This window comes from Lontra canadensis, unplaced genomic scaffold, assembly GCF_010015895.1.
Source record: "Lontra canadensis isolate GAN:19392208 unplaced genomic scaffold, GSC_riverotter_1.0 scaffold9, whole genome shotgun sequence".
Lineage (NCBI taxonomy): Eukaryota > Metazoa > Chordata > Mammalia > Carnivora > Mustelidae > Lontra > Lontra canadensis.
In genome coordinates this window covers 11,108,062-11,130,342 of record NW_022631003.1, presented here as the reverse complement: position 1 = coordinate 11,130,342, position 22,281 = coordinate 11,108,062, and the positions used below count along the sequence as shown (strand labels likewise).

Below are 22,281 nucleotides of genomic sequence, written 5' to 3'. Positions count from 1 at the left end.
TGATACATGGGAGTAGTTGTAGTTTGTTGCTGTTTCCGCATTCTTACAGCTTACTACTACTCTTCTTCAAAGATGGAAAAACTATAACTGTTGTTAGGTCAGGTCAGTGGTTCTCAAACTTAACTTGCACCAGAATTACCTGGAAGCCTTATTAAAAACATAAGTTGCTGAGCCATACCTCCATTTTTCTGATTTAGGAAGTCTATGCATGGGGACTGAAGGTTTGCATTTCTGACAGTTTCCTAAGTGATGCCAATGATTTTTCTGGTCTTTGAGCCATACTTCAAGAACAGTTGATTGTACAGGAGAGAAAAATGATCTTTGGAGGGGGAAAAGAGTCTTTAAGTAAATAAATGAAGTTTTCTCCATTCGATTGGAAGCTTTTTGCTCAATATCATTTTGTTATTCCAAACTTCTCTATGCAAAAAGGATGGATGTTTGTAGTAGATTGATGTATCGTTTTAGTTAAGTTCAGTATAAATGACAGATTTTCTTATGTGAAAAAAGTCAGTTTCCAGTACTATTTTCTTTCCACAAAGTTAAATATTCAGAAGCAACTTAAACATTAATAGGCCCCTTTACTTTCCCATAAAAAGCAATTCCCCACTCACACACACGTCATTTTAAAGAAAAGTGTGTGTGTATGTGTGTGTGTGTATGTGTGTAGAAATATGTAGTGTGCATATATAAAGTAATTTTATCCAAATTTATCTGATCTCCTGTACAGTTGAGCTTTGTCTTAACCTTTACCTTTATAATTTTTAGCTCTGAAGTTGGAAAATAAAATTTGAGAAATATCATTAAACTGTTTCTTTAAGAAATATCTTTTGAGGTAATTGCTGGCCACTGGCACTGACACTTTTCATCAAAATTATTTTCACAGTGATGAAAGCAAGCAGAATTACTGGTGTCTACTAAGAATTACACATGGCTCACTTTTGTTATATTAAAATAGATTCATGAACTTAAAACTTTTAAGTTGTATCCTCAGAATAAACTTTTCACAATGGCTTCTGGTTTTTGTTTGTTTTAAAGATGTTCTCAGTGTATTCTTAAATTGTTTAGGAATTAAGACCTTTAGTTCCATTTAAAATGTATTAACAGTTGATCAAACTACAGAAAAGCCCGAAAAATGCCATGTCCCAAGTTAACCTCAATGTCCCCACCTATAAAGTGGGTGTGGTTTCTTACTCACAGGTAAAGAGCATGCATTATTAAATAACTTCAACTCATTGTAAGAAGCCTGCAGTCTGAATTAGTATTACAAGTAATAGCTTGATGTTATCATGTTATCTTCGGAAAGTATTGACCTGATCTAGACTATTGTCAGATCTCCATCTCACAATGTCTTGTATGAGGTTCTTTCTTTTTTGCAAATTACTTAATATTTTCAGAGATTTGAAGAATCGTTATTAAGAAATTTGATGATTTAAATCAGAAGTATTTTTTAGCCCTGAAAATTCTGTAACTGAGTTCTAGGATCCAGCCCATTAAAGTATTTTTTGTATGTCAATAATGTATACATAAAAATTTTGAACTGTGTTTTTTTCTCCCCTTTTAAATAATCTGGACTTGTCAGCAGGCTATGTGATCTAGCCTTTGTAATTTTAACTAGAATTACTCAGTATCTCACTAATTTAAAAATAGTGGTCATTCAGATTGTGTGTGTGTGTGTGTGTGTGTGTGTGTGTGTGTGTGTATTTTATTTATTTATTTATTTTTACTTATTTCACAGAGAGAGAGTGTGTGAGAGAGGGAACACAACAAGCAGAAGGGAGTGGGAGAGGGAGAAGCAGGCCTCCTGCTGATCGGAGAGCCTGATGTGGGGCTCCGTCCCAGGACCCCAGAATCATGACCCAAGCCTAAAGCAGACAGATATCCAATGTCTGTGCCACCCAGGCACCCCCAGATTGTATATATTCTTACTGAGTAGAATTTTAAAAATAATTTCATCCATAGAATTTTCAGGTGATGGAGGAATGCCATATGATCAATAGCTTTCTCAAACTAAATACTTAAAAATTGAATTCTTTTAGCTTGACTTCACCTTGTAGATCCAACACTGACTAGGATTTCTAATGCTTAGAATTTTTTATAATAACAGAGGCTGATATAAATGTGATTTTTTTCATTAATTTCACTGGTACACATAACTATTAGCATATCTATACTTAAATCAGTAATATGTACTTTTCGTCAAAGTAGCAAAAAATTATTTCTAATAAGTATATGTAAGATAGTTTGAAACTTCCTAAAATTGGAGGATTTATCTTAGGTAAGACAAAGCTGACATTTTTTGAGAATTAGAGAAAATATTCCTGCAGTATATGTTTCTCTGTGTCATTTGATCAGTGATTACATTAATGCTTTTGTAGTAATTTCATTTGATTATCTGAATCCAGTACATGTATTTTAGTTCTGCTTACAGTGACCTTTTGAGAATATGTAGCCTAGTTTGATTAACAGAAAAATAACTTTAAAAGTTGTTTATAAAAAGTGTCTAAAATACCTTATAACCTTTTAAATCATTAAATTTTAATGTTTTGTTCTTAAATGAAAGACACTGGTGTTTATTAATTCATCAGCCATTAATTACATACCTGCTAGGGGCATGGCACTATATTATAGGCAGAATGTAGTGGCATACAAACACAGGCCTATTTTTGTCCCTACTGGTTATATAAAGAGGTGTGCATGTGTGTTGTGTGTGTACATAAAACAGATGTGTAAAAGAGATGTTACCAACAGTCAAAGGGAACAGAGATACCAGTATATACTGTAAATTTATGTATTTTAAGAAAAATAAAAATAAACAGAAGACTAAAACAAAGATAAAAGAAGAAGGAAGACAGAATTTTAATTTCTGAATCTCTGATGTATGAGTTTTTTAATTACATTAAAAAATGTATTATGTTCCTTAGGTTTAAAACTGTTCTTTTTCTTTTAATATGTAGGGAGAAAAATATGTGCACTGATGAAGTTACTCTAGTTTAATTTCTAATAATCTGTGTAGTTCACCTTTGTACAATGACAAGGACAGGATAACTGAACAAAATTTGATTTATGTAATTTATTGGGGCCTGTGATTTGTTACAGTTACAGATTTTTCACCCTGCAGCTACACATCTTTTGGAACTAACTTGGCAGTTTTAATTTCTAAAGAGTGATAGAACAAGATTCTTTCTTTACTCATATTGATATTCTTCTTAAGCCAGGCAATAAATTGCTCTTAAAACTTAGGGGTAGGGAGAAAGAGAGTGGTGTCTACACAATGCATTGGGGGTTGGGAGGGAACGATGGTGATTCTGGAGTTTGCTAGTTTTAATGATAAGCAAATAACCTATGTGCCCTTTGTAGATTAAAGACATTACACTGTCCCTTCTTTAAGAACATTTGTCAGTGAACTGAATTTTTTCAACATTTCTGCATAAGGTGTGTAATGAAGTAAATTTATTTAGATCTTGTGCTAAAACTATTAAAAATAACTTGTTAACACTATGTGGTTATGGGCTTTGGTGCTATATAGGTCTGAATCCTAATCCTAGATCTGCCACTTACTGTATGATTTGGGCAGGTTACTTGGGAACCTCATTTCTTCAGGTGCACAATGAAGATAATGATACTTACAGAAATATACAATCAGAAAGATTAAAATTTGCTGTTTCTCTAGTTTGGGCACATACTAGGTTTTCAGTTGTTAATGTAATATTCTTAAATTTAAATACTTGGTTTTATATCTCAAAGTTCAATCATTATGACATAGGTTTTCATTTTAATTTAATAATGGGAACATCCATTTTTAGGATCAATTTGAAACAAGATAGGTATGGTAAGATATGTTAACCCATAGTGCTAACTACTTGTTGGCTTTCTTTAATACATAGTATAAATTAAGGTTCATAATGTTTTAAATGGAATTGATTTAGTTTGTGCTGTTACTGAATTCATATTGTAGAATTAGTGATTTTAGAACCTCTTGCTTTTTGGATTTGCAAAGGTACGTTTTTTTGTTTTTTTAATATACAAAATTATCTTCTTTGTCTTGATCATAAGAAGTATAAAGAGATTACTTCATTCTCAAACTTTAAAACTCTCATGAAGTTAATGTATTTTGAAAGTTCAATTAAAATGAGCTAAATAGTTTATGTTCAGATGTGCATACAACAAAACCACTATTTAGTTTTGAGTGGCATTTACGTCTTTTCAGTGTTTGGGTTTGAAGTGGGAAGTCTAGAGATATGTGAATTGTAAGGTTAGAATAACTTTATGTGTTTGCTTTTTTATAAAAGTAGGTGTAATAATTACAAGTTGGAAAATTTTTTTTTTTTTGAGGAAAAAGTAAATGTTTTTATTTTTTTACATCATTGAAGTTTGCCTTTATTTTAAATATCCTGCAATGTTCAGTGCTTTTTACTGACGATACAGTAATTGCTGCTCAGACTTCTACTTTTGAGCAAAAAAATGCATGGTTTCAGTGGTTATAAAATAGATGTTCATGAGTAGTCTCTGACTTCTACACAGAAAGTCACTTAGCAGAAACTGCACTTAGCAGAAATGGCAGCACATTACTTTTCTTCAAGCTGTATTTTAGAGGGGTAAAAAAGAGTTGGTACATCTGTGTCTGTTCATTCTCATACATGTAGGTATTTTGTTTACCTAGTAAAATATATTTTGACAAAAATCTGAGATCAGAGGGAGAGGAAATCATCTAAATTCTTAAATTTGGTTTTATAGGAGTTTCATCTGGAATATGACAAATTAGAAGAACGGCCTCACCTGCCATCCACCTTCAACTACAACCCTGCTCAGCAAGCCTTCTAAAAAAAGACTTCCCTTTTCTTGGGGTATGGCTGTCTCAGCACAATACTCAACATAACTGCAGAACTGATGTGGCTCAGGCACCCTGGTTTTAATTCCTTGAGGATCTGGCAATTGGCTTATGCAAAGGGTCACCATTTGAGGTCCTGCCTTACTAATTATGTGCTGCCCAACAACTAAATTTGTAATTTGTTTTTCTCTAGTTTGAGCAGGGTCTGAATTTTTTTTTTTTTTCATTTATTTTCTTTTTTTGCCAGCAGACAGACTTGAGTCTGTAAAGACAAGCAAGTACACTGACAGAAGTTTACCATTTAGTTTCTAAAATGTAAAAAAAGAAAACCCACAAAAGACTCAACAAAATTAGACCACAAAATTTGCATTGTTCATTGTAGCACTATTGGTAATAAAATAACAAATGTTTGTGCATTTTTATGTGAAGATCCTTCTCGTATTTCATTTGGAAAGATGAGCAAGGTCTGCTTCCTTCATTTTACTTCCCCTTCTGTTTTTGAAAGGCAGTTTCGCCAAGCTTAACGCAAGAATATCTGACTGTTTAGAAGAAAGATATTGCCACAATCTCTGGATGGTTTCCAGGGTTGTGTTATTACTGAGCTTCATCTTTCCAGAATGAGCAAAACACTGTCCAGTCTTTGTTACGATTTTGTAATAAATGTGTACATTTTTTTTAAATTTTTGGACATCACATGAATAAAGGTATGTATGTACGAATGTGTATATATTATATATATGACATCTATTTTGGAAAATGTTTGCCCTGCTGTACCTCATTTTTAGGAGGTGTGCATGGATGCAATATATGAAAATGGGACATTCTGGAACTGCTGGTCAGGGGACTTTGTCGCCCTGTGCACTAAAGGGCCAGATTTTCAGCAGCCAAGGACATCCATACCCAAGTGAATGTGATGGGACTTAAAGAAGTGAACTGAGACAATTCACTCTGGCTGTTTGAACAGCAGCGTTTCATAGGAAGAGAAAAAAAGATCAATCTTGTATTTTCTGACCACATAAAGGCTTCTTCTCTTTGTAATAAAGTAGAAAAGCTCTCCTCACTGCAGTGTTGACTTTGATTTGAAATTGTGAAATTATTTCTTCAACATGAAAAGTAGACCCTCCAAACCCTCAAGTTTTACAAATATCTAACTGAATGGTGTGACTAAACAATTTAAAATGTAGTCTTTTTTTCAGCTTTTGACAAGTAATTTGATGGAACCATACATCATTTTACTTGTAGGTTAAAAATGCAGATGCATTTTTCGTTATTAACCAAGTCAAAACAAACTATTTTTTTTTTGATAATTATGGCTGCATTAGAAATAAAACTTCCTGAACACTTACGGGACCCAATCAAAATACTTTCGTGAGAAATCGGTGAGACATTTCTTGATAGACCTTTGAGATTTAGCTTTAAGAATTAATACACAAATTAAGGTAAGCCAAAAGCAGGGATAAGAGACTTTACCGTATTCAGTGTGCTGGCCTGGATATTTCACATTTACAAGTTGATGGATTCGTTTCCATCTAAAGGCAAATACTGTATTTAAAAATGTCTGAAGACTGAAGCTACAAACACTAGAGATAGAGAGTAAAAAAGGCAGTGAGTTTTGATTTTCTAAATTTTCATTTTTAACCTATTTTTCTATGAAGAGTGAAAGTTTGTTGACATTTACCAAATCATGTTTGAAAATGAAACATTTATGACATTGCTGTGTTTGTGTATCAGGAATATGAAATAAATTAAGATTTACCTTTTTCTATGTATTTTGAGATATGGAGAAACTGACATAAAAATATCAGGATTTTTTAACCTTTCAGATTTAAACCAAAGCATCTCCTCTGTAGGAAAGATGGCACTTATGTAATTATAGTTTTAATTGTTGTGCACAAACCCCTCTCACATATTTGACATAAACCAGAATCAAATCCTAGAAACTGTTTCCTTTAAAAAAAAGAAGCATTACATTTTTTCACAATAATTGACTTTGTAAAGCGTAACTTTTCCAATGTAATCATGAGAAACACTTAGAAAAGGGAAGGGATCTTTATTTTTATGAGTACAAACCTAACAGTATAAAGTGTCACCATGATCATGATTGGTACTTTTTGTGAATGACTCAGAAAAGCAAGATAGCTCATATCAAAGTCGTTTGTTGTTTGATTCTAATTGTTTGTTTTAACGGCCATTAGAAAGTTTTAAGTGCACACTTTTCCAGTTTCTAAGTTCTTTTTACCCTGAATCATCAAAATGAGAAAACTCTTGCATGTAAACCAATTTTTTATAACTTGTTAATATCCGAAATCACCATGCTCTTGACTTCAAATCCAAGTTTAAAAAAGTCTATTTGAAATCTTTAAAGTACTATATTAAACTCTTTAATATAACACACTGTTAATATTCTTTGGTTTTATAACTTGTGGTTATACATGTACAGAAGCTGACCTGAACTAATATTTCACATTTTCTTTCTTAGCTTTAATTCTGTTAAATTTTCCCTATATAACTAGTGACATAGATGTGTACGTTGTTAACTTTGTGATTATACTATAATTGGCTCTAGGGGTAAAAAGCTATTCAGTTGCAAAAGAAAGTCCTTTCACCTATTCAGTTTCAAATATATATTCTATGCTTCTTGTGGTGATACTATAATTTATATGATAAAACTCCATTTTCAGGGATTTTTTTCACTGCACAAAGTTTTCCTTAGATATAAAAAATTTTTAAGAACTGAAAAGTTTATTTGAATTCTTACAGTATAATATAAAGCCAACCAATTAACTGGTCTTTTCCTTTTTGCCACTGAACTTGGTACACCGTAGGTGCTTGATAAATACATGTTGATTGAATGGTATAAATTGATATTTCAATTTGAAAATAAAATGTACAAATTAAAGCATTGGGCTTTGAAATAATTTACAATTTTTTGCTGTAATTTCATTTTCAAAATTCTTTTTTAAGGCATTTTCAATTATCTTTTGAAACTTTCAAATTTTTCCAACTCTACCCTTTCTAGTTGATTCTTCCTCTGAATTCTTCTTCAAAAACAGATCTTCCATTCTGTTAACACCCAGTGCTTATAAAATATGGGTCATCTGAGCATCCCTGCAAAGAAGGGCACATTTATTTAACTTAGATTTGCTTAGTAGCATCAGTTTCGCAGAAAGTTACTAAAAATCTAAATGTGCAAGTGCATAAGAGGGATGTTCATATTTAATGTTCTCTTAATCATAGCTTGTGTAGTTAAAGGAGACCTAGGAATACCTATTAATTGGTTCCAAGAGACAGTCTGTGGATAATAAGCCAGACTTATCTCAATGCCTTTTTAAAAGCTAGGTCCTAACAGCATGCCAGAAAGCTCTTTCCTTGCCACTAGCATTGCCAGTGAAGTAGATCATATCATAAATACGTGTTAGATCTAGGAGAGGAGGCAAATAAACACAGTGCACGTCAAAATCAGGATCTAAAGCTAACCCAGTAGTTTGTGTGTTGAGTCGCATCAAATAGGATACGCTGAGTCAAGATGATTACTTTCCCACTTCAGTTGCTAAAAGAATAAAGGATAGTGGAATGTGACCTGTCTGAAAAGCGGTTCATATGTAGATCAATGTAAACTATAACTATTTCCAAAAATACTGATGGTGATTTTTCAGCTACATTAAAAGTATAGTGCTCAGAACAAGGTAGGAAGTCTGCTGTATTTTAAGAGCTGCTACGACTGGGGAAGGCATTAGGAGAAAAGGATGTGGCCTGCCTTCTAGCTGCCAAGCAATATACTAAGTGTTTTACATGCATTATTTTATCCTGTCTTTAGCATAGCATCATTAAGGTAGGTTTTTAATATCCCCGTTTTACGTTACATTTTAAATATACCAAAAACAACAACAACCAAACAACCCAACAGGTAGTAGGAAAGTTTAGAGTTAGAGAATAAACTCTAGAAACATGGTATCTTTCTTCAGGTATCAAATTCAAGAGTTGTCATTCATTTGCGGGTCTGAAGAACAGAACTAGGACCAAAGAGAGAAAAAGATTTCAGTGTACTATTAAAACTGAGTTAAGATTTTGAAATGAGTTGTTTTGTAAGGCATTCCATTCAACCTCAGAACATAACTAAGGAGAGACCGACTGGGCAGGGTTTTGTGCATAAGGTAAGGAGTTGAACTGGATGACCTTGAATGTTTCTGTTCATTGGAAAAGTGTTAAAATAGGGTAGTTACTGTATTTTAGCAAACCTAGTTGCGAACTTAGGTACGACTTCACTGTACCGCTAAGGAAGAAAAGAGCTCGACTGAACTATGACAAACCATGAATTACAGAAATGCATACCAATTTCCAAGATGTCCTGCATGGAAAGAATGTGCATATTAGAGTTGATGAGATGTAGACCTTGGAGAAGAGAATGGACTACTAAAGGGAGATATGACAGCTGTCTTCAAATAATAGGAAGGACTTAAATGAAGAGGGCAAGTCTCAAACCAGCGGGCGGAAGTTGGATGAGACACATTTTGGTTATTTTTATCAAGGTGCAGTCCCACAGTACTGTTTCATAAAGAAGGATTCCATCAACAAAAATGTTCAAGCAGAAACTGGATGATTATCAATTGCTATTGAGAGGACTGCCTTTTTGAGTAAAGAGTTGGATTTACTAACTCTTGGGCCTCTTTTCAGCTCTGAGATGTTGATAACTGGTTTTTTTTTGGTTTGTTTTTTTTTTTTTTTTTTGGTCTGAAGTTGAGGAATATGATGTCCTCAGGGCTGAAAGTTAAATGCTCAGTACTTAAATACTTATAAAGCATTGACCCTTCTAAAATGTGCTCTTCCTGAGCCATGGGTGTGTTTACTTGTAATTACTGCCACATCTTTGGAAAGATTCAAATAATCAAAAAAAGAGTTAAAAAACGCAACTTTATTCAACCTTTTTTGTTGTTACTTTAGGAGTGAGAATATGAAAGTGTAGTAAAGTACAACAAATAGTCGTGTGTATATTCACCAGATTTATTTATGTATTCTAGTGGTACATTAAAAGGAGGGAAGAGACTGTTTTTGATTAAGTTTCAAGGTAAATGTTTAACCTGAAATTATGCATTGCCTTAGTGTTTAGTCTCCTGTTTTCTGCTGCAGTAGTGATCACACTTATTAGATTAAGCAGTAATCTGATTTCTTATGTAAAAAGAAAACTGATCTTTAAATTTGATGTATAAAAATCTCAGTTTGGGTTGAGATAGCTGCGGGAGCTCAGAGAGTCAAAGTTAACTCTCTAGTTAGGTAATTCTCAAACTTAATGTGCGTAAGAATCACCTGAGGAGCATGTTAAAAGTTCCTGTTTAAAGCCTCATATTTAGATATTCTGACTCAAATGTCTAGGGAGAGGCCAGGAATACAGTACTCTAGTAAATGCAGGTCATTTATGAAGTTAGTTAAGTACAGTTTACACTTAAACTATACCTACTGTGCAAGTACTAACTAGAATAAAATCTTAAAGTTTGGGTGAAATCCAACTAAGTTAATACTGGAATAATGCATTCCTATTTATCGCAGGCATTCATTTGCTTTTTCTTGTATTATCCAATGTTCTAGTGCAGAAACCACATTATTACAGTAGTACTTATTAGAGCAGAATACAAGGAAGGCTAAATTCATTCCTCATTATAAAAAAAGCAAGGATGCTTTTTTTTTCCTTTTAAATCTTTGTTATTTCCTGGGACATTATGCCAGACCTTAAGTTTCTGCTTCAGTTTGTGTGCATGAGAACTGCTAAGGGCAGTTATATGCATTAGCCATTCTGTGTCCATCAACTGAAAGTTTTTTCTTTAGTACGGTCATCCGTACTACGGTTATCCGTTGTATAAATACTATGACCTGACAAAAATTTAATGATCTATTTCTTTATTGTAAGAATTCAGTATTCAGTTTAAAAAGCTAATTATTTCCAGATGTTTGCAGTACAGTTTTTCCTCAGTCACTTAAATGACTTCTTGAAAATGCCGTAAAATTCACAGTAAGTTGTCTTTGTTGTAATAATTTCCTTTCTCTGTTGAAAACACAAATTGCAAGTCTCATAGCTTGTGCTCACCAACTGACACATGCCAAAATAGTTTAGCTTAATTAGACTACTTTATTTTTATTTTTTAAATAAAATTATTTATTTGACAGAGAGAGATCACAGGAAGGCAGAGAGGCAGGCAGAGGGAGAGTGGGAAGCAGGCTCCCTGCTGAGTAGAGAGCCCGATGCTGCTTGATCCCAGGACCCAGAGACCCGTGACTTAAGCTGAAGGCAGAGGCTTAACCCACAGAGCCACCCAGACTACTTTTTTAATAAAACGTTTTGTTTTTCATCTTTATGCTCAGCTCATGACCCCAAGATCAGGAGTCACATGCTGTATGGACTGAGCCAGCCAGGCATCCCTAAAACTACTTCTATGTAGCAAAACTAGTTTTTCAGTCATCGTGTGATTTATCTTTATTTTCACTTCCAAGGCCTGATAGGCATTTACCTACAAATATGTTTTGACGTTTTGTTAGGGAAGGTGAAATAAAACTAGCCCTGTTTATGCCAAAATAGGTAGTTCCTTCAAGCAATAGTAGAGAATACCAGGTATAGAAAACAGAATTTTTCACTCTAGTTTTCATAAGCATGTCCTGCTGAAAAGTAATATTCCAGGAATTTGCATTTGTAATATTTTGACTACATAATTTTTAAGACTGAAGAAGTGATGTTTTTCTTCTAAGCCATCAATTCTCCGGTATGTACTGAAAGTAATTTTAGTTATAATACATGTTCCTTCAAATGTTTTGGAAGAAATGTACAAATTTCAAGGGTGGTATGTCAACAAATGGTTGATTCTGCTGCTCAGGATTAGTCCTATTGATACTCATTTATAATGAAAAAAAGTATTTTAAAGAGTAAATACTGATTATCCTTCAAAAATATGCGGCTCAATGAGAAGAAATTACATGTGGGAATGCCATAAATAGTTTCATCTTTTATATAAAAATAAAGATTTGGGGCAGCCAGAATGTTTGGAAGCTACCTTTAAATCTGTTACATACTGAACATTTATTTTAAGATGCAGTTTTAATTATCATATGTAGCAGTTGCATGAAAACTGGGCTGTCTTTTTTAAAGATGTTATTTTTAAGTAATCTCTACACCAATGTGGGGATCAAATACAACCCCAAGATCAAGAGTTACATGCTCTACTGACTCAGCCAGCCAGGAACCCCAAAACTGGGCTGTCTTAAAAGAAAATGTGAGCTGTTAACTATTTTCCTTCCGAAGAGTCAGAGATGTTTGATCTTTTATTTTGAATGTTTTAAGTAATTCATTCAAATGGTTAATATCCTTCAAATATAAAACAAGTTGAATGAAAACATACCTGTTTTTAAAGTGCAAGTCCTGGGGCACCTGGGTGGCTCAGTGGGTTAAGCCTCTGCCTTCGGCTCAGGTCATGGTCTCAGGATCCTGAGATCGAGTTCTGCATCAGGCTTTCCTCAGCAGGGAGGGAGCCTGCTTCCCACCGCCCACCCCCACCTCTGCCTATTTGTGATCTCTCTGTCAAATAAATAAATAAAATCTTTAAAATGCAAGTCCTATGTTACTACTCTGCTCAAAAAGTTATTTCCAGATTTCCTTTTTTTTAATCTAAACTTACATATATATTTTTTTCATTTCACTCTAAATGATTTAATATTTGAATATTAAATTAGTTAAGCTGCACATCACTATTTGGAATCCAAATTCTGCCTGCTTGAGCCAAAATTATTTCCCCAGGTTCTCTCTGCATTGGCAATGACACTGTTAATTAATGAACAACAAAATCCATCATCCTAGAAGTGTTTGTACGTTGGATAGCATGGAAAAGAAAGGTGTAGAATCTTGTTTTAGAGAATATTAAAATGGTATCCTTTCCAACTTTGAATTACCTTTTTTTCTTTTTTTTTTTTTAAGCATTTTGGGGTAAGAATAGTTTTCTAAACCATTAAAGGGAATATTAGGGGTGCCTGGGTAGTTCAGTGGGTTAAAGCCTCTGCCTTAGGCTCAGGTCATGATCTCAGGGTCCTGGGATCGAGCCCTGCGACAGGTTCTCTGCTCAGCAGGGAGCCTGCTTCCCTTTGCCTACTTGTGATCTCTGTCTGTCAAATAAATTAATAAAATCTTGAAAAAAAAAGGAATATTGAGGAAACTGAAGATTAGCATGAGAAGAAATTCTAGAAGGAACAAGATAGTAGTCCCACATCTGAAGTGGAATCATTTGTTTTTGTTTAAGCAAGCTCTACATCGAACATGCAGCCTGAATTCAGGACCCTGAGATCAGGAGTCGTATACTCTGTTAACTGAGCCAGCCAGGTGCTCCTGAAGTGGAATTTTTTGTAAAGCAGATTATCCTACATAAACACCAGAGTGCAAATTAAAAACCTTTACATGAACATTATGGCAAGGCAGATTTCAATTTACAAGAAAGTACTACTTCATAAGTTTTTTTTTTTAAATCCAAAGATCAAATGGCCAGTCTTAGGAGTCAATGGATTTTTTATCACTGGAAATGTCCAAGCAAACCAAGAAAACTATTAGAAATGTTATGGAACGTCCTGCATTAAGAGGAGGATAGGCTCTTCTACCCTAGAACTATTGTTTCAACATCCAGTTGTTCCTACGTTTACTTCTACCTTGAATTTAGCTTGAATTTCTAACAAGCTTATCTGAAACCTAAATATTAAACTTAATCTTTCTCTTCCACATAAAACCATACTACTTACATTTGCTATGCATCTAAAAAAAGAGCTATTTTTCAACATAAGTGATTCAGTGTAAAATTAAACTGGAGGAACTGGTTAAATCACTAGATCCTCATCCTCTACCCACATCCGCCTTCATAGGTTTAATAGCAGGGATTTTGATCAAGCCTAACTCTACCTGAATTTTAGTATGCACATTTTAAATCCATTTGTATTACCTATACTTTTTTTTTTCACTAACTACAGAAATTCCTTAGAGATGGTGCAATATAGTGGAAAATGGCCCTTGAAATTTGGCACTGTCAACATGTATGTAACTCTAATCTCTTGTTCCCTCTTCATCTCATGAGAAGGTGAAATTAGGGCATTTGTTTATATTAGGTGCTCAATAGATGTAAGCCCATTTTTCTAAAGACATATACTCTCACCCACTGGGCTAGGAGGTACTCTCCATATTTTGGAATCCTTAAAAGATCTTTTGACTTGACTATGTACTAGTCGATAGTAGTAGCTAAGTTTCTGAAGAACAGGGTAAGTACAAAGTCAACTTGGAATAAAAATCACAGAATCAAGAATCTTCTAGTCCAAGGGCACCTGGGTGGTGCAGTCAGTTAAGCGTCCAACTCTTGGTTTGGGCTCAAGTCATGATCTCAGGGTCATTAGATCAAGCCCTGCCTCAGGTCACCTCTCCTTTGCCCCTCCATGCTCTGGGCTCTCTAAAATAAATAAATCTTAAAAAAAAAAACCTAGTCCAACTCTTTCATATGAGGAGGAGGAAACAATGTAAGAACACCAATTATTTATGTCAAATTATTTAGTATTAAATGTTGGGACTAAAACCTTTTAGCTTCTTGCTTTCTAATTCCAAAGCTGATTTCCCTTTTACTACATATGTGTATATATTACCTCCCACAGAAGATCACTTCCATTAACATGAGAGATAACAGGTGGTAAGAATTTAGGAACTCTAGCCATACTTCCACTACCATATTATGAATTACTAATAATGAAGTGATACTGCCTTGTGCTTCCCTTTCTCAACTGCAAACACAGGCTATATGCCAACAAATCTGAACTTGAAAAAATATTTTTAATAATCATTCTTTACTATTTCAAACAAAGTGCAGTCTTTGAGAGCTTCCTTTCCTGCTTAATGTTAAATTAGGTGATAATTAAGAGCCCTTACTGTTGTAATATAATTATAGAAAGTAAAGTAGTGTTCTCAGTATTAATTATATGCTCACTATAATAGGTAAAGATTATGCAGAAAAAAATAGAAAAATAGTGGCTACACAGAAAATTTCTTTTGAATTTGAAATTCTGAAACTATTATGTAACATTCACCATGAAGCATGGCAAGAAAGTTAGTTTTTTGATATCCTCAAGCTGGAAATGATTTAGTTCAATTGTAAACATTTTTAAGTCAAGACTAAAGTAGAAAGTTTTCTATGACAACAAAATTGTCAATTGCCTAAGCTGAATGAAAAGATAAAATTTTCTATGTAGTTCTCTTTGTTGGATCACTCATGTTTTCATTCATGTTTATTTTTATCTAATTATTCTGGTTACAAATGTCTAAAACCAATCCAGAAGGTGAATTTTAATGAGAAAAGGTGATGATAAAATATTAATTTTTCTCTCCTGTGTATTTTATTTGAATGTATAGTGGTTGAGAAACTTCACAATGCACTAATTTTTAAAACAGTATAGAAACATTTTCCCAACATACTCTAAATTCCTCTCTACTCCTAGGATACCAAAGCTCACCTTATGATAATTCTTTTTGGAATCTTTTAACAGAAGTATATATACATATGAAATTGTATATTGCAACTTTAGCATTAGTCACAAGGCTTCTTGAAGAATACTGATCATGAAAACAAATTATAAATAATGATTTTAATGTTCTTGCTTAGATGGGTTTTAGTCTTCTTTTAAAAAGAACATCAAGGCTTGGCTATGATTGTCCTGAAAACATTGCTGCAGATAATGATGTACACCAAATAAGTTGGTCTGGTTCTGTGTATCACATTTTTAATCTTAATTCTGATTGGTGGCAAACATGCAAAGAAGGAACTAGCTTTTATTTCTGTACTGCCTCTGCCCTCCACAGGAAACAAGATACTAAGTGACTTCAGAGCCTAGCATCTCTGAGATTTCCAAGGGTTCCTATCACTATCCTAACTTAGAAAGTCCATAGTGACTGGTTTGCAGAAACTGAGGGGCTTATTAAATGTTAGAAATGGGATATGGCAGCTCCACCTCAAGTAAATGAAACTAATAACAAACACAGTGTTCCATTAAGGATAAAATAGAAATTTATTTGATGTGGTAAGTCTTTTGATAGGTTTGACTTTCAATAAAAAAGACATGAAGATAATGAAAAGGTTCAGAAGAGTAGCAAAGCTAATTTAAAAATAGGAAGTAAGGGAGAAAAGTAAATGTTTAAAGAACAGAAGGCTAGATGGCAACAGTTTCTTCAAATACTTTAAGGAGGGAGCGAGTAAATGCAGAACTCCAGGGAAAATGGATTTAAAAGCCCTCAAGAATTTAGGTTAAATTAAAACAGAATTTTCTGGTACTTGAAGACCATCTTGCTTCAGTTTGGAGGCAGAGGGTTCATTCACAGAACTCCTGAAGCTCTGGAATCATTGAAAATTAATCATGCTTATTAAATTATCTTTAGGCACCTCATCCCTGTGTTTTTTGAGCAATAACAGGAGTTAGATCTGCCTCAAGATTAAGTGGCTCAGCACACCAAGGAGGAATAATTGGATCTTGTTATCTGCTCACCACTGCCTCAGATCTTAGACTGGCTTGAGCCTTTGTGAAAAGGAAGATGATTATAACCTGCAGTAGGAAAAAGATTCAGGCTGAAGATCTGTGATCTCAGGTTAAGCTGTCTCAACTACTGAACTCATTTCCCTTTCGCGTCATGTAATCACTAACAATTGTCTAAGTGTCTAACACTAACAACCACTAACAAATGCCAACAGAAAGGGGGAAAATAATGTAACTCTTAAGTCAAGAAAGAAGGAAATCTATTCTGTCAAAGCTTGAAAAGTACGTGAGTACAAAAGTCTCCTCCTGATCTGGAAGTTTTCCAAACCCGATATCTTAATTTTTTTTCAGAAAAACACTTAGGATCTTCCTCTAATTAAACTTGCTTTGCCCCTCCCTTAGAAATACTGTTACCTTCCACATAAAGGAATGGAGTACTTCAAAGTAAAATATCAGAAGTGCAGTTGAAAGATACTCAGTGCCAGTTAAGTAACATTTGAAATCCAAGAAAGAAGTCAAGAATTCCATGACACGGTGTTTCCACATTCATAAATACTCTTAAATGAATATATCCATTTGGGGCTTGCAAGTCAAGAAAAAGATATGTTCACATATTTTGCAAAGAAGTGAATATTCTGATTCTTCAAAATGTAGGTCGAGATAGTTCTCAACTTTGATATTGTGATAGAAGTGTGGCTTCCGAAAAAGATAATCTTTAAAAAAAATCATGAAAAGGACAGAGGCTGAAGGTATGCACAGAGGAGGTGGGAGTGGAGGGAGAAACTGGAAGAATTAAGAGAGCAGGACGCAGCTCTAGAAACGATACCTGTCCCAAAGTGGGTCTGCACGCCGCTGTCGCCTTGCACAGCGCTCCTGGAAAGCTCATCTACAAATTCCGTGGTGGGCCAGGGGTGGCAGGGCTCCTAAGGAAGGAAAGAGAACAGAAATGATTCTGTTCTCGGGAGTCCAGGGAGCCAGGGGGGACCATCCTGATGGGGTAAGTGGTGTCTCTTTCCAGGGCTGCAAACCTCTCCGCCTGTTTCCTTCGGTCCCTATTCAGTCCGTCCCAGCCTTGGGGCAAATAGAGTTGCGGTCCACCCGGCTGCGGGAGACCTAAGTTTCCGATAGGTCCAGCGAGCACCCAGGCAGCGGGTTTCCTTGGTCTTGCCAGTCGCAGGCTCCTGCCCCACGCGCGATGTTCCCACAGCAAACTCCGCCTGAATCAGCCTGTTTCACTCCTATGCTGGCGCCCTCGGGGCGGGCTGGGGGTCGGGGAGCGCGGCCCGCGCCAAGGCGGTTGGGAGGGCTAGGACCCCGCCGCCAGACCGTTACTTCGCTCGCTGGGCGTGGAAGGGCGGCGCGCGGCGGGTCACGCCTCCCGCCCCGCGGCGTGCAGGTCCGCGCGCCCGCCCAGGCCCGAGAACGTGTGGCTGATTCTCCCCGGCGCGCGCCAAGCGCCCGCCGCTCGCCCGGGAACTCCCTCCCCACCCGCCCGGCCGCGCCCGGCAGCCCGTCTCCCCCGAGCGCCCGCTGCCTGGCGGCTGACTCGCTCTCGCGGCTGACTGACCAATCCCGGTTTGGAGTTCAAGATTCCCGCCGCTCCGCTGGCACTACGCCCTCTGCCTGTTTTCTGTTTTTGTTTTAACTTTCACTCGGGTTCGGCTCTACCGATCCTAAGCTTTCATCTCAGACGCTTCTCCAAGGGAGATTTAAGGAGGATCTCAAGCGCCAGCCGCCGCTCTCCCCGGTGCTCGCCCGCCCCTCGCCCACGGGAGACGTCCCTGGGGCGGGCGGGGCGGAAAGGCCCGGGTCGGCGGCGGGTGGGGCCGGGCGGAGCCGCCTCCCGCACGGGGGAGCCCCGGGGCTCGGCCGAGCTCAGCCGCGCTTGCCCTCGGGGCAGCTGCCCGAAGAGCCGGAGAAGCTGCCGGCGGGCGATGGAGAAGGGGAGACACCGGGCGAGAGGAGGCGGGGTGGGGGAGGCGGGGAGAGCGCGGGGGCGGAGGCTGGCAGGGGGCGCTGGAGGCAGGAGCCGCCCGTGCGCTCCTCGCGCCCGAGGGTGCAGGAGGCTCTGAAGCAGCGGTCGCACCGTGAGCCTCCGGGGCCCGGCTGGCGGCGGGGCTGGGGGCGGCAGGGGGGGCGCTGCCGCCGCCGGGGGCGTCGCCGGCCTTGGCCCCTTTGTTCTCGCGCGCTCCCCCTCGCCGCCCACTCCCCTGCTGTCGCGCGGCGGCGGCTGCGGCTCCTCCCGCCCGAGGCAGTCGGGCTCGGCGCCGGGGGCGGGAGGGGGCGGGGGGAGCGCGCCAGCCGCCCGGAGTGGGGGGCGATGGCGAAGCTCCGGGTGGCTTACGAGTACACGGAAGCCGAGGACAAGAGCATCCGGCTCGGCTTGTTTCTCATCATCTCTGGCGTCGTGTCGCTCTTTATCTTCGGCTTCTGCTGGCTCAGTCCCGCGCTGCAGGATCTGCAAGCCACGGCGGCCAACTGCACGGTGCTGTCGGTGCAGCAGATCGGCGAGGTCTTCGAGTGCACCTTCACCTGTGGCGCCGACTGCAGGGGCACCTCGCAGTACCCCTGCGTCCAGGTCTACGTGAACAACTCGGAGTCCAACTCCAGAGCGCTGCTGCACAACGACGAGCACCAACTCCTGACCAACCCCAAGGTAAGGACGCCCCGCGAGGGACGCCGGGCTGCAGCCGAGGTCTCGAGGTTTGGGGGATCCTCGGCGTCGGACGCCGCGCGGGGCGGGCTCGCGGTAGGCTCTCGTTCCTAGGGGGAGACGGGGGCGTTGGAGGCTGAACTCAGACCCGCAGCGGGCGCGGCCCGGAACCCCCGGGCCCCGTCCTTCGGGTGGGTTTGCGTGCGGCGGCCGGTGGTGCCCTGAAGCTTTGTCCACACGTCTCTCTTGCCTGGTCTCACATTTCGAGACCTTGGCCCAGCTCCGTCCGGCGCGTGCAAGACGGACTTTGGAGACCTGCAAGGAGCCGAAAGTTAACTTTTCCTCAGGTTAAAGCCAGTGGGTAGCAGGGATCCACCTCCTCGGGCGCGCGGTCAAGGTCTGAGCTCCCACTGGCCTCGTCAGGCACTCACTTTGGGAGGTCGGAGGAGTCTTTTAGGCCCCTGGGAAGGCGTTAGAGGGTTCTTTGCCTTTTAACTCGAAACAGACAATTATAACATGGGATGCAAAGATGAGGGTCGACAAACGACGTGGAATCACATGCGAAATTCTGGGTAGGTCTGTTTTGGGGGTTACAGAGAGCTCCTGGTTTTCATGAAATAGATTCTCAAAAGGGTCGCGAGGAAGCCTAGTGACTCTGTGTGTCTAGGGACTATCGGGAGCCATCTGGAGAACAGTAAAACTTACTGAAAATAGAAAACCCTTCGTGAGATGAACCGGATATTCCTTCCCTGTCAACTTTTTTTCGTTCTCTCAAGCAAAAAAGAAAAAACCTGGTTAGGACTCGAGGCATGGAGAGTCGAGAGAGGGAGACTCAGAAAACTGTTCCCAGTGCGGGGTGGTGGGGGGGGGGTGGGACTTAGGAAAAGCAGTGTCCTCAGTCTGTGAACTAATTGAGCTTTGTAGTGCACCTGCTTCTGCAAGAAGGCTTTTTCTTTCTTTCTTTCTTTCTTTTTTTTAATCTTGGTCTGTTTTTACTATTCTAGTTTAACTATTGAGTAAAGGTGTGTTTCTTCTTTAAAGTTACTGTCATTTTCCCTCTTTTTGAGGACTCTGCTCGGAGATCAAGCAGAAAAAAAAACAAAAGGGAATGAATCTTGAGTACACAGGAGAACTTTCTGTTAAATGTGACAAGATGTATTAATACAAAAGTAAACATTTCTATATTAGCATTTTAAGATAACTTAAAACAATATTTCTCTGCAGTAGAACTCTAGGTCTTATTTCCTAAGCAAACAGTAAATTCTTGAATTTGGAAAATTTTTAAAAAAGAATTCCTTTTTAAAAATATGACTCCTCTTTAAAAAAAAAAAAAAGATGTGTTCCTGCTGACAAATAATACTCCTTCACCTTAAAAATGATAATAATATATAAGAAGTAAATATAAAAATACGTATTTAGATATGGTATAATGTTCAATGTCTTGAAGAAGCCATGTCTCAAAAACAAATATTGTAAATTAATCTGTTAAAACTCAGAAATTTTAAAAGAAACCTTAGGTTTTAGAAATATCACATTTTTTTCAGGATTAAGCCAGTAATATAAAAGAAGGTGCTAAGCAGTAGTAATGATTTAGAAATTTATATGGTAGTTCATTATTTAAGAGGCATTGTTTTAATTGGTGAAACACTGCTAATTAGTTTAAGATAGTTCAGACACTAATAATATATTACATACACATATACCAGTAAATGGCTAATATCCAATGAAGGTATTGAGGAGTCAGAATTTACTGCAAAAAGCCTGCTTTGTAATTTCCAGGCAATTTTGAAGGATCTGGCAGAAAAAGTAAATTGAGATCATTAAGACATAGATTTTTAAATCACCTGGAAGCAGTCATAATGCTTTATGTAATACTACAATTTTATCTCTTTTTGTTACAAATAACCTGTTTTCTTCCAGTGCCAGTTCAGATCCTGGCAACAATTGTTCTGAAGAAGTATCTGAACAAAATGACATTTTACAAAGTAAAGTAGTCGAGAAATGACAGAGCTGGAGAAAGATACTTATGCTACCAAAAAGTGATGAACAATGTCCCAGTCAATTTAGTCAAGGTTTCCTGAGCCAAACCAGTCAGTAAAAATCTCTTTATCCAAATTATGATTACAGTATAGCATTTATAGAGCATAAGTCTGTTCTTTCACAGTCACCTTTCCACTTTGGACAATTAAATGCTCAATTTGGAAATTCTAAGCAATTAGTGATGGGAAAATTCAATATAACCAAAATATTGTGCCAGAGTCTGGTACAGAAGCAGAATGTGTCCACAGTGCTCTTGTAATTAGGCAATACCCATTGCCCTCTTCTATTGCCTCTTGGGTGCCAGGATCTTTTCTTTGCCTTAATGTTGCCTATTTATTGAAGGCTCTTTATAGAATGTCTGGGTTCCCTTCAGTGCCACGGTTCCTAATCACCTTCAGCCTTGTCTTTTTCTTGACCCACTACAGGAGAAACCATTTAGGAAATCACTTCTTAGGGAAAAAGAAAGAAAGAGAACAAGGACTTTCCTCCACCCCTCCCTTGAGCTTGCTGCATTAATTATAGTAAAAGGCAGGGAAAGGGAAAGACTATTGCAAGTGTATAATTCTTTTTTTTTTAAGATTTTATTTATTTATTTGAAAGAGATCACAAGCAGGCAGAGAGGCAGGCAGAGAGAGAGGAAGGGAAGCAGGCTCCCTGCTGAGCAGAGAGCCCAATGCGGGGTTCTGTCCCAGGACCCTGGGATCATGACCTGAGCCGGAGGCAGAGGCTTTAACCCACTGAGCCACCCAGGCGCCCCACAAATGTATAATTCTTAAGCCACAGACTACTAAGGAAGATAATGTGAATTAATGTGACCTTTGACTATACTCTTTTTAAAATATCTTTAAGTACTATTCAGCTTATTTAGGTTTTGAATCATATCCATATTGTCAAGGGTAATCACTATATCCATCCAGTCATGTAATGCAGTATACAGGTTAACTAGTTATACATGGGACAATGGCCTGCTCTGGGATTTAGCCATAGGGAAATCTAAATGTGGGATCAGCTTCCTCTTGCTACTATTCTCATCACTGCATTATTTCTGAGTGGCTTACAGTTGTGTGGGCTAAGAGCTTTGGTTCTTAACCATGGCTGCATATTAGACTCACTGGGTATCTTTAAAAAGAGATTCTGATGCTTGGGTCCCCCACTCAGGTCTTGGGAGAGTCCTGAGCCTTGGTGTTTTGGTTTTCCTTTTTTTTTTTTTTTTTTTTAAGTTTTGCAGGTGATTCTA

The 22,281-nt window shown here is 38.0% G+C and overlaps 2 protein-coding genes and 1 long non-coding RNA gene across 12 annotated transcripts in view; 2 read left to right on the top strand and 1 right to left on the bottom strand.

Moving 5' to 3' along the window:
• The window catches only part of CNOT2 (CCR4-NOT transcription complex subunit 2), a 119,320-nt gene extending 113,432 nt beyond the window's left edge, over positions 1-5,888 (top strand). For all 10 annotated transcript variants that reach the window (XM_032854807.1, XM_032854811.1, XM_032854808.1 and 7 more), the window contains one exon: positions 4,735-5,888. In XM_032854807.1, the coding sequence (XP_032710698.1) occupies positions 4,735-4,821 (87 nt within the window). In that variant the 3' untranslated portion in view covers positions 4,822-5,888. The remainder of the gene's footprint in view (positions 1-4,734) is intronic.
• Positions 5,889-16,040: 10,152 nt separating this feature from the next.
• LOC116866406 lies at positions 16,041-17,674 on the bottom strand. Its single transcript, XR_004382380.1, has 3 exons — positions 17,380-17,674; positions 17,178-17,274; positions 16,041-16,420 (listed from the first exon to the last, which is right to left on the bottom strand). It is a non-coding gene; the product is annotated as an uncharacterized LOC116866406 (long non-coding RNA).
• Positions 17,675-18,045: 371 nt separating this feature from the next.
• Positions 18,046-22,281, top strand: part of KCNMB4 (potassium calcium-activated channel subfamily M regulatory beta subunit 4) — a 57,061-nt gene continuing 52,825 nt past the window's right edge. Inside the window, exon 1 of the mRNA XM_032854805.1 lies at positions 18,046-19,007. Coding sequence (XP_032710696.1) covers positions 18,672-19,007 — 336 coding nt within the window. The 5' untranslated portion in view covers positions 18,046-18,671. The remainder of the gene's footprint in view (positions 19,008-22,281) is intronic.